The following is a 13,235-nucleotide window of genomic DNA, read 5'->3' as shown; positions in this document are numbered from 1 at the left end:
AGACACACAGTATAGGCATACCTAAAACAATGTCGGCAATATATTAAACAGTGTTCTAAACTTTTGGCTGCAGAAGTATATTGCAAGTCTTCAAAAATTACATTACTTTCACCATTAAGAAAACAGTCATGCAAAGGCTTGGGCTACAATGCATTTCATTTTAAAACTTTTTAACATACCTTTGGAAGAATAGATGTAATTTTTATTTTCCCTTTTTTTAAAAACTAAATGATTGCTTTTTTATTTACTATCACATGTATTATTTCCATTTTGATTAATTACGAGACAGACAATCATTCACATCCACAGAAAACAATGTTGATATTTTTAACACATGAATGGTCCTGGAACTTGGTTCATTTTGAATTTGATGAAATATATGAACAGCTGAATGATTATCTCTTTGATTATAACTGATGCCTGCTTTTTGTTGAAAATCGGTAATTTGATTCCAAACCCAAAAAATTATTTACACATTTATTTCAAAGGTTTAAAACACACTGACAAAAATCATCAGCTACACTTTAGCCCAATATTTTTTTTTATACCGGTATTAGAAATCGGCATGAACAGACCTAGCTGAAAATATCGTTTTTTTCCCCGTAGATGACTTTTGTAAACCACAACTATAAATCACAACTACTGAATCTTCTTTGTACAATGAAATTTACATTTTGAAAATAAGTGTGGTCAATTTTTCTGTGAAAAATATTTTGGAATGCTACATGGCAAACTAATCGTGACCACATACGAATATGTCTGAGTACATATTTTTGTACCCTGAAAAGTTGATAAAAATATCAGCCTCTCCAGATAGAACAAAAATATATTAGGAATAACCCATTTTATTTCTTTGGGGTAAGAAAGATACATGAACTAATGTATGTGATAGAAATATCCACAAACAGTCGTTCTACAAACAAATACATGTACTAGCACAGCAGTACATTATAGGGGTGACAGAAACAGATTCCGTGTACAGAAAAATAATTTTTCATAAATATTTCCAATACTACTGAACAATTGTTTGGGTGCAAAAGGGATTCACATGCATGCATTTCCTTTAAACATAATGGTTGTCCTCTAGTCCATTCCATTCTCTCGCCACAAAGTATACTTTACCTCAATAACTCGTCTCAATTACGGGATTAACAACAACCTCATACTATTACAGGTTTGGCGGCTGATTTATCAGACTATGACAAAACTAGATTTTGTTTTTACGTTCCTAAATTATGCATGCCTACATTATTTTTCTTAAGTTAGGTAACAGTTTTGCATACTGAAGCATGATTTCCCACAATTTATGTCCTAGTCTCACAAATCTTGACCCTCTGGGTGCATTCTATCAACAACAAAAATTAATATATGTCTGCAACATTTTATTAGTGAATGTCCATTCTGGTATATTGGCACTAGCAATCGAGAGTCATAAAAGGTGATAAAAACCTAAGATGGCAATTTATATCTATTTTAAAGCAAGCTATCAGGTGAAGATTCGAGGTTTGTGATAGACAGCCAAGTTGCAATGTAAAGTGTTTCATGGCCATTAGTGTAACGTATTATTTTTAAGGTTAAGGTCATCCCAAGCATGGAAAATTTAATATATTTTGAGTTGAGACTAAAGTCATGACAAAAGAGACTAAATTTATTCAAATACACAATTTGTAATTCAATGATTTTTCACTTTGAAAAGAAAATTCAGAATACCAGTACATGGGTATTCATTATAATAAATGCCGATATATAATGAGTCTACATAACAGTTAGAGGAGAGCAAGATTGAGAACAGAAACTTCCATGGTACAATTAACTACTCACAGTCAAACATAATAATGTTTTAATGCGTTAGTTAAGCACATGGCAAAACTTTTTATTCAATAATGTAAGTGTCTAATACTGTAATGTAATGATAGTGCAGTGCAGACAAACTGTTGAAGTATGTAAGTTTATCTCAATTAATTAGCACTGTTTGTTCATTATTTATTACTGTTTTCTTTAGTGCCTCAAAAATGCCATGTGCCCCCCCCCCAATCTGGAGGGTGTGACTGTATGTGCAATACTGAGATAAAGAGTTTGATGATGTAATATACAGTCGGTAAAACTCAACATTCACAAGAACTTGAAAAAACTTGAAAACTGAGCTTGTACTGACCAAGATTAGTTGTATTTTGCAAGTATGTGAGCATTTAAACTGATCTCTGGATATGGTTAGGAGATAAAACTAAAATGAACTTAAGCCAGCAAAATGATGATCACAGTCTTTCTTCATTTGTGTCACTAACAGAGATGCATAAAATCACCAAGGCTCATCAAAAAAGCATGAACAGTGCTTGGAGGTCAAAACAGCAACCTTCTTTTACGATATGGGTTCAGTATTCATCATGTGACATCCAATCATCTGATTCAAGGTACAATCGTATGTCAAAATAAACAATATATGTGATCATAAGCCAAACACAAACATCTAACCTATGCAATAGCAAATTAGTAAAATATGAAAAGTATGTCACAGTGACCTTCCTTTCTAATAAGAGTGTGGAAGTAATAGAGATGAGTACAATCCTCTGGTTTGATCATTCTATGATGAACAAGCATTGATAAATAAACTTAATGCAAAATTTAACCAACACAAATGAAGTGTGAATATGGGTCACAGTGACCTAATCTTGTGATGTGGATTTACTATGCCATGACAATGCATGATCTCACACAGTTGTACGATTCCATGTATAATAGTACCTATACAGTGTGCATACAAATATACAAAACATACATCCTTTTATATATGGACATCAATCCTAATACCAGGGATAGCACAACAACTCTCATCTTCTTTAATTAGACTTAATTAAAAAGTCACTCATTTGTCATATTTAAATAATCACTTCACACTCCATTTTTGCTTTCAATTTCTATCTCGAGCAAAATTTTAGTGCTTGTCAAAGTAAATTGGAAATGGCCACTAAACTTTGGAAGTATGGCTACAACAGAGACTTAAAATGTGCAATAAAATTGTAACTACATGAGTCAAATGTAACTGATTCAAGAAGACCATGCCAGGCCTTACTGCTCACCTGGTTTATATACTTTAACAGTAGCCCATTTCACTGACCCGGCTTCAGGGTTTTGAATCTTTTATATTTTTAGTACTGCCAGCATTTTGAAGGTCATAATATTTTCATCCTGGAAAAATAGCGTATTTCATATTTTGTTTTGCTTTGTTTTAATACAAAATATCTCGAGCAATAAACTTCATTTTTTTAGCTACAAATTTCAGAATTGCAACTAGCAAAATGCACAAACTGTTAAGGATTATGTTATATTGTAATAACATAACCTATGTAAATTATTTCACAAACTTATATCATGGTGATATTACCTACCTATTGTGCTCTATCCTAACATAAACTAATTTCTCAACATAAAGGCATAATTATTAATATTCTGCTCATAATGGATACAGTGTTGATAAGCTCAATCAATTAGATGCAAAATTAACATGTAAGAATCTTGGTTATAGTTGTAGTAGTTTATAACTGTAGTAATTAATCATCTTGATGATTCAAGCCTATTTACCAAGTCTGATCAAAACTAGATCGGATATATTCTTAAGAAAGATAAAATGTTCAGCCAAATGCGTTAAAGGTCACATCATTTGTGTGTGGATTCTGCACATTACATAACTTGTACGAGATTTTTATCATATAAGTGCACATTCAAAGTTTGATCAAAGTCAGATCCAAAATATGTCTTACAGAACTAGTAACAACCCAGCCAATTAGATACAAGATCCCTTAACTCGTTGACCCTGTGGCAGGAGGTGGTAGCCTACTGCCACGCTCTGTAGCGTCAAGGTCATGTATGATACACTAAAGTGGGTGGTATTATAGTAAGTTAGATGTAGCTCTACAATGATACCAAATAATCTGGATGTTCTAGTTGTACTACAAAATACAGAAGGAAAAACCTAATTTTTTGGACCCGTTTTTTTCACCCAAATTTTGCCCGTGGTCGCAATTTGATTTTGTGTCAGGATTTTAGACTTTTTGACCTCAGATCTAAGACAGACCAGTGTGAACTGCACATAAACAGGTGAACCTTTGCAAAAAGTAGGATATGGTGGGCATTTAGAATAAAAAGTGGTCTCAACACGAAAATGATGGGGCCTTTAAGCAACAAAAAAAAGAACTCTAACTTTTACTCTTCTTCTCATGTGCGAGCAAAATAATAAAATGAAAAATGATGTTTCTATCACAACTAGGCATTAGGCTAATGGGAAACCTCAGGTGTTGATGTATTCAGATGTGTTCAGAAATAGCTCCCAAAATGTATATCCTACTTGCATTTCTGGCAAAAACGTCAAAACCCTCCAGGGTTAATGAGTTAATTAATATGCAATAATCTTGCTTATAACTAGACTCATCCAAACCCTTGAAGATAAAAGCATAATAAATATAATTTACTAAATAAACTGCGATCCCTCAAAAGGTGCAAAATCTTTGTTCTGGTAGTGGCACATCATCATCATAACTCTATGTATTATACTCTTGTGTATCAAACTCTTATGTATTATACTCTTGTGTATCAAACTCTTATGTATTATACTCTTGTGTATCAAACTCATGTATATATGCTTGTGTATTGAACTCTTATGCACTTACACTCTGAGTGGTATCAATCTCCTGTGCATTATACTCCTGTGTATCAAATTCTTATATATTATACTGACATGTGTATCAAATTCTTATATATTACTCCTGTGTATCAAATTCCTATGCACTATAGGGGGTTTCACAGTTGCAACGGAGTTACCGATCGTAGCGCCTAAAATTACCTCCCTTAGCTCCAATGCGCACGCCCAGAAAAAAATTCAGTTCTGGATAGTTCACCGTTCTACACTTGGTTAGCAAAACATAAAGTCAGCAAAGGAAGGAATCATAGCTGTACTACAGATCATTATGGTTAAACCATTGAATCAATTATATATCAAACATCTTTTGTTCATACTAGGAGAATAATTATAGACATTCAATCAGATAATTAGATTCCGTGTTCATACTTACATTATATCAGATAATTAAATAATATTTACTTTCCATACTAAAATGATATCAAATAATTAAATTAAATACACTGTCCATACCTGATACTAAAGATTCATTATCCATAATTTCATATACATAACCTAAAGTATCTTTATGTAATATACGTATGCGAATGCACATTCATTCTAGGATATACATACATACATACCCATGCACCAGATGAAACGAGACAGACATAACAGACAGACAGATAGGTGAGAGCCACAAATGTCCTATACATGCATAAGGTATATAACATAGATATTTGTCCAAATCGTATACTCTAAAATTTCCAACTGTTTAACGAAATAAAATTAAAATAATCATCAAGGAGACTCGTACGTGCGCCTGTCTGTTCAAGCCTGGTTGACATTTGTACATGTTGAAAAAACTCAAGTTATTTCTTGAAAAATATAATTAACATTAATAGAAAAGCAACAGTCTAAATCAATAATAAAAGAACCTTCAGAAGTTAGAATTTGTTTCTCGTGGTTGTTCAACCTCCATTAACTGTTATGATTGAAGCTGTGATTCAAGCAAGATAAATTGCATGAACTTTTTTCGCAGCGATATACTTTCGCACACTCAAATACAAATTAGAGAATAAAGTAGTAATGGAAAGATAATGAAGTTCTGAAATATTATTAATAATAATAATAATAAAAATAATAATATAATAATAATAATAAGGACATTGTTTTGTGCCTAATCTTTAGAAGCTCTAAGCACTTTACAACATTAGACAACACCTATAAGATAAAAACATATATAATAATATGATTACAAACACAAACACCATGAAACATAAAAACATGCTGAGAATATTGAAGGTAGGAAACATTATTAGGTCTTTAAGTTTGTTCCTGAAGTCGAAATAAGTGAGTTTTTGAGAGCACTCTTGAATGTGATCACTGTGTCTTTGTGTCTAAGTTCAGTGGGCAGAGAATATTTATTTGAAAGCTGGGAGCAACGCAAGTTAGTGAGAGAAAAAAGAAATGATGTAAAAACAATTGATCAAATATTGAATTAATTTCTTTTTAAGATAGTAAGATATCGACCCTGCTTGCAGAATGTGAGCGTTCTGTCACATTTTCTGAATCAACATCTGCCATCTTAATTGATTGAACTATCTGGAAGTGAGGTGCACCCAGATGCCCTCTGATGTTTTCAAGGGGAGATACTAACCGTGAAACCCCCTATATTCTTGTGTATCAAACTCCTATGCGTTATACTCTTAAGTATCAAACTCCTATGTATTATACTCCTGTGTATCAAATTCTTATATATTATACTCTTGTGTATCAAATTCCAATGCACTATATTCTTGTGTATCAAACTCCTATGCATTATACTCTTGAGTATCAAACTTCTATGTATTATACTCCTGTGTATCAAATTCCAATGCACTATACCCTTGTGTATAAAACTCCAATGTATTATACTCCTGTGTAACAAACTCCTATGTATTAGAGTCCTATCAAATTCCTACTACACTCTTGTGCATCAAACTCGTTTATATACTCCTGTGTATCAGACTCCAATGCATAATACTCCTATGTAACAGATTTGCATGTATTATAATCCTGTGTATCAAACTACTATGTACTACACTATACTCCTGTGTAACAGATTCCTATGTATTACATTCCTGTATATCAGACTCCTATGTGCTGTATTATACTCCTGTGTCTCAAACCCAAATGCAGTATACCCCAATGTATTCCAATAAACTTACCTTGCCTATACATTGTTTCAGGATACTCCAGAAGCTAAAATTGTTTCTGTCAAACATTGGGACGGGAAGCTTCGTTCTGTAAAGGAAAAATGGTGGACAATTTTTTAAAAAGTTATATTTTTCTTTCATTAAAGATTTATGCTTCAGGAACTTATGTCACACCTGCATCTATCCATACTCCTGCAGAATAACCCCTGTATCTGACATTTGTAAAACAAAGCTTAAACATTGTTGACCATAACGCTTATGTGGGCAAGACCTCGTCCTGTACATCGGTACTAAACTTTAGACCTGAAGCAATAATATTCTAAACTGTCAAATGAATATAGCAACTAATGTAGAATATATGGGATTTTTCAAAAACTTTTAAATATTTCATCGCAATCATTCTGGGTTTAATGAGACTTTGAGAAACAAAACTTTTCATGAAATTTTACTTACCATTGGTATGAACTTCATCACCTACCATCAAGCAAACCTTACGACTTGCATACATTACAATTCAAGAGAAAGCAAAGTAATTATTATAGGTAAATGTATCTGTATGTAATCCAAGTGAAAGTGGATAATAACTGTACCTTACTACAGTCAATATCAGAATTTATTTAAATATCAAAACTGCTGTTTCAGTGTCTTACCGCAACCAAGCCATGCATCTATTCATAATGCAAAAATAAATGGATCCTTGACAAACAGATTTAACAATTAAAACCAAATTCTCTCCAAATTATAAAGTCTTAAGACAGAGGAAGTCACACACAAGTCTGTAGTGTAAATAAATAAAAACACAATTACTCCTGAACTAAAGCACTCAAGATTGAAGAAAATATTACCACTACGATTTTCACACAAATTAGTTTTATAATCCATGTAAGTTACTTCTTTGAATAAATAGTAGTAACTGCATCTATTTCAAAGCTTTTTGTACAGAGTAAATTGCTTTGTGTTCTTTTATTCTGAGACTGTTTTTTTTTCAAACCACAACTTTTCAATTCAAACCATTTGGCTTAAATGAATACTTTCCAGGCAGTGCCTGAACGATGGCTGTACACAAGATTTAACAGCGTTGAACTACATATCTATTTATCAATTCTGCATGACCTTCATGTATATTAATATTGTCAATCAAAATGTGCAATTTCATTATTACAGCACCGATATGCCATTCAAACTGAGCACGTCATTGCTTTAATATATGATCTGTCAAACTGAGCACTTTATTATGTCACCATCTGATCTGTCATTCAAAATGAGCAATGAATTACTCCACAATCTGATCTGACATTGAAACTGAGCATTTCATTACTACATAATCTGATCTGTCAAACTGAGTACTGCATTACTTCACAATCTGATTTGTCATTCAAACTAAGCATTTCATTACTACACAATATGAACTGTCATTCAAACTAAGCATTTCATTACTACACAATATGAACTGTCATTCAAACTAAGCATTTCATTACTTCACAATATGAACTGTCATTCAAACTAAGCATTTCATTACTACACAATATGAACTGTCATTCAAACTAAGCATTTCATTACTTCACAATCTGATCTGTCATTCAGCCTGAGTATTGCATTACTTCACAACCTGATCAAACTAAGCATTTCATTACTACACAATATGAACTGTCATTCAAACTAAGCAGTTCATTACTTCACAATCTGATCTGTCATTCAGCCTGAGTATTGCATTACTTCACAACCTGATCAAACTAAGCATTTCATTACTACACAATATGAACTGTCATTCAAACTAAGCATTTCATTACTACACAATATGAACTGTCATTCAAACTAAGCATTTCATTACTTCACAATATGAACTGTCATTCAAACTAAGCATTTCATTACTACACAATATGAACTGTCATTCAAACTAAGCATTTCATTAATACACAATCTGATCTGTCATTCAGACTGAGTATTGCATTACTTCACAATATGATCTGTCATTCAAACTAAGCATTTCATTACTTCACAATCAGATCTGTCATTCAGATGGAGTATTACATTTTTTCAATCTCATCTGTCATTCAAACTGAGCATTTCATCATTTCATCTATAAACAGGGTTGACTAATGTGAAGGATTTAGTAACAATCATGTAGATATCTAAGTTTGGTTCAAACTACACATTCTCAACCATTTCAGTAATGCAAATGAAGAGATGAAGAGTCTAATAAACACCATGTTCATCAAATTTACTGTAGAAGCTACAGGTAAAATGTAACAGTAAACATTTCTGTGCTGCACCACATGAAAAGTGACTGTTATACCTCACTGTATAGATACATGAGACAGAAATCTCACTGTATAGATACATGAGACAGAAATCTCACTGTATAGATACACAAGACAGAAATCTTTCAGAGAAATTAATTGAAAATAAACAAATTTATTACAGGTTGGTTGTTTTGTTGGTTCCTAATGGCACTTTCAACACAATGGCTACATCATGCCTTCCCCCAACGACACACCAAGGGAGCCAAGCCAAACTGTCCTCAGTAGTTCTCTAACCAGTGACTCTCAGATTACAAGTCTATGCTCTTCCACCTTGGCTTCAATGGCTCCCATGATTTTCTTCAGATCTTTCTAAAGATTTTTTACGGCAAAAGGCTTCTGTAGATAACAGTGGTGGTATGTAGTAGTAAGTGTGGAAAGTAAACTTGTATAGAAGGTCACTACTGATGACAGAATAATAACCATGGAACATCTGCGATGTTCATCAATAAAAACCTGTATACAAAACTTGGGTTCAACACCACTCTGGGGCCATAACTGCATTAAATGAAGCTAATAACAGGAATTAAATTCCAATGAAGCTTTATCTATACTGACCTACATATAAAATTTTACTGCAATTCAATAATGTTAATTAATTATGTTAAAACAAAAGCAGGTAGGTCCAACAGTCAGGGGCCACAACTCTGCAAATGATAAATCCGATAATCAGGGGCCAAAACTCTGCCAAAGGTGATACAGTATTACAGTACTGTAACACTAATACTGACTGTCATACTTAGATTGTATGGAAGCAATAATGACAAAATGACTATATACGTCTCCTTATTATCAAGCTGCATACTAAGTCTATTTTAAAATCCAATAAGGAATCAGTCATTTGCAGCAACAAAAGTGAATGGGCCTGACAATAAGGGGCAGTAACTCTGCAAAACAACAAAGAATGATGACAACTCAGCCAATGTCTACTTACCATCAAGCTGCATACCAAATTTTGTTCAAAGTCAATTAAAATGTAGCTATTTTGCATAAATGAAAATAAATGACTGACAATCAGGGGCAACAACTCTACTTAATAATAATGTAGAATGCTAACAATCAAGATCCGTTTTATAGCATTAAGCTATAAACATTGTCCCAATCATCCCCTGATAGCACTGTATCACACAAAAGAAGAAACAAATTGTGTATGTTGCAACAGTTATGTTACTGTTTAGCATAACATACGCTCCTGACCTATCACCACTTGAAATTTTCTTTGTCCAGAAGTAACACTGTGTGAGAGGCCTGATGCAAACAGGAGATACATACTTCAACCCTAATAAAATGTAAAAATATGTGTTCAACTCTCCTTTTTAAAGGCTCTTATTCAGATGAAAGAGCTGAAAACTTGATGAGATATTTTTCAATGTAACATGTCCCCCCCCCATCCCAGCCATGAAAGTTAACGTGAATGTGTGACACGATTTCAAAGAAGGAAAGGAAAATTCTTGCTAGATGACAAAACCCAAAATTTGGTTAGGAGTGTGCAATACAATGTCAATGACTTTTAAGGACTACATTTTAGTCTTCCCTCAGTGATCCCAAACAGTCGATTTAAGTAGCACACAGAAAGCTTCATGTTTGCAAAATCTAGGATAAGTTTAATATTTGTCTAAAAGATGGTTAGGAGTGCTTAATTCTTGGACCTCCACCACCAACAACAAAATGGGATCTGTGTTTTAAAAACACTACAGTCCAAATAAAAATAAATCAAACATGTGGATAAAATGTTTTAATGGTGCTTACAAAATTTTACTAGGATGGGTTTGGTCCATAAAATTGGTAAATGTAAAAAAAATATTAAATTGTGTAAAACATAAATATGAGATTGAGCAGGAATGCAGGTATTGGAACATTTAAGCCATTTTATAAGTTCTATCTGCACACTCACTGTGATATGTGAGTAGTGACAATTTTTTCAGCAGCCGTTGCTGGTTCCACTTATGTGTTTCTATGTTTAACACTTATCACATGATTTTTAATCCCATCCAATGGTTTCATGTGAACCTGGGTATGATGCTGGATAACACCAGATGCTTGAAGCATTTAAGAAAAAAATTTGAATCTAAAGCATATTGAAACAAATGGAATATCAGCAGAGTTGAGAAATTAAGCTGCACCCTACAATTTTTATTTTATTTGTTTTAGCATAGATGAAATGGTGTGCTTGTGAATATCACTGTTGTTTCTTTCCACAGCTCTATGCATTATCTGAAGAGTGCACTGAATAATGGGAAACAATTATTTGCTTTCACAAATTCCTGGCAGAAAAAGGAGAATTAATTGGGCAATGCATGCCATCATTAATGTCCATTTGAACAGGTCCTACTGTGATCTTCCCATTTCCATGTTAATGCCCAAGCAGACACACGTGAGTGAATTTCTTGTAATATGAATTTGGACACCTGCGTGCTTGTTTTAATAAATGCCATTACAAGATGCTATATCAACAAACTGATTTACATAACATGTGCCATCAATGTGTATATATAAATAAATGCTTTGCAATGGTTGGTTAAATGTTTACCCACTCCATACATGTGCATACCTAACAAAATACATGCCTATCCCGTAATACATTAACTGTAGTGAAAGCAGTGAACTTTTCCATGGACTGAAGCAGACAATGCATAGACGAAATGAGGTCTGATAGTTAAAGTGCATAGAAGGCAGTATCTACATATCAACCACAAAGTTGTTGTTGTTGTTGTTGGGTTTAACGCCATTTTTCAGCACGATAGGCTATACATGGCGGCCAGTATTAATGGTGGAGGAAGAACCCGGAAAACCCCGGAAAGAACCACCGACCCACGAGAAGCTACTTGCAAGCTTTCTCACATGCCCACATTGGCTGAATCTTAGACTCGAACCGCCGCAGACAGAGGTGAGATGGCAGTGATCCGTAACGAAGAGCGCTTTAGACCACTCGGCCACTCGGGGCCCCTCAACCACAAAGTACAATAATAATTAGAAAGCATCTAGATTGCCCCCATGGACCAAGAAGATCTGATCCTCCCTCGGTCTGTAATATCGACTTTTATTTGTGTGGACCCCCCAAATGAAAATGCTCCTTCCATGCCCCAAGCACGATCCATCCAAGATATTTGGACCAGATATATCATGTAGAACTAGTTACTGGGTTCTCAGTATGTTTCAAAACTGAAAAGTCATTTGATCCCTGACCTGACAATCCCAAGAGCAAAAATGAAAATAACAAGAGTCAATAATGAAATCTTGACAAACATTAGTTTCTGACAGTCATGAGCTCAGATCCAGGATTGTTTTTCACTGGGCAAACTGTTGTTCAAGATTTCTTGTCTAATGTTGAACAATGAGTAACAGAGAGGATCATTACAGACTTTTAATCAGGGAAATTCACCATTCCAACTCTTTCTTAAATTTTCTTTCAGCTTTATATTTGCTTTTCAGAATAGTTAATAAGTTTGTTTCTTTGGAATCAGAGGATCAAAATGATCATCACTGACAGGTACCTTTTGAGTCTGAGGAAATATAGAAAATTTACTTCTTTAACCCCATGTGATTTATCAGTTCACAAAATTTTTTTATCTAAAATAACTAAAATGTTCCATCTAGTTATTCAGTCTTGAGCATGAAATAAATCATTAAGTGTAATGTCTGGTAAATTATTACTAAAATGATACATTAATTAAAACACCCAAATGTTCACACATTTTGCAGACTGAAGCTAATTAATCACCAATAAACATAATTTGTGTCTCTCCACTTACCTCTGACAATTAGCTTCACAAACCTCCATGTTCTCTATGCTTTTGTCTCACTGATTATAACTTGATGGGCAGTCAAACAAATGGTGATATCTGATCCCAAGTTCAAACAACCAAGTCACAATTGATTCCCTCTTCCTAAATTATTATAAACATCAAAGATAATCTGAACTTCATCTGACCTTGATTAAATTATGCACACCTAAGTTCACCATTAGTGACCCATTAATTCCTCAAGTTTCATATTGATTTTATATAGGTGAAATATTATTGACAGCTTAAATGGTATGAAGCGTAGTCTAGCAGTTGTCAATCACTTGCAGATACAGTAAATTTTTTATGCCAGAGGAGACTCGAGGGTAATTAAGGCTGATGC

The 13,235-nt window shown here is 33.6% G+C and overlaps 1 protein-coding gene across 1 annotated transcript in view; it reads right to left on the bottom strand.

The window, feature by feature from the left end:
- The window catches only part of LOC149784136 (oxysterol-binding protein-related protein 1-like), a 191,990-nt gene that overhangs the window by 79,169 nt on the left and 99,586 nt on the right, over positions 1-13,235 (bottom strand). The window contains exon 17 of the mRNA XM_089932232.1: positions 6,823-6,898. Coding sequence (XP_089788358.1) covers positions 6,823-6,898 — 76 coding nt within the window. The remainder of the gene's footprint in view (positions 1-6,822; positions 6,899-13,235) is intronic.

The sequence above is a fragment of the Sinohyriopsis cumingii genome, chromosome 14 (assembly GCF_028554795.1).
Source record: "Sinohyriopsis cumingii isolate HCF-2022 chromosome 14, ASM2855479v2, whole genome shotgun sequence".
Lineage (NCBI taxonomy): Eukaryota > Metazoa > Mollusca > Bivalvia > Unionida > Unionidae > Sinohyriopsis > Sinohyriopsis cumingii.
The sequence above is the reverse complement of the archived record's forward strand: the minus strand, read 5'-3'. Positions and strand labels throughout refer to the sequence as shown.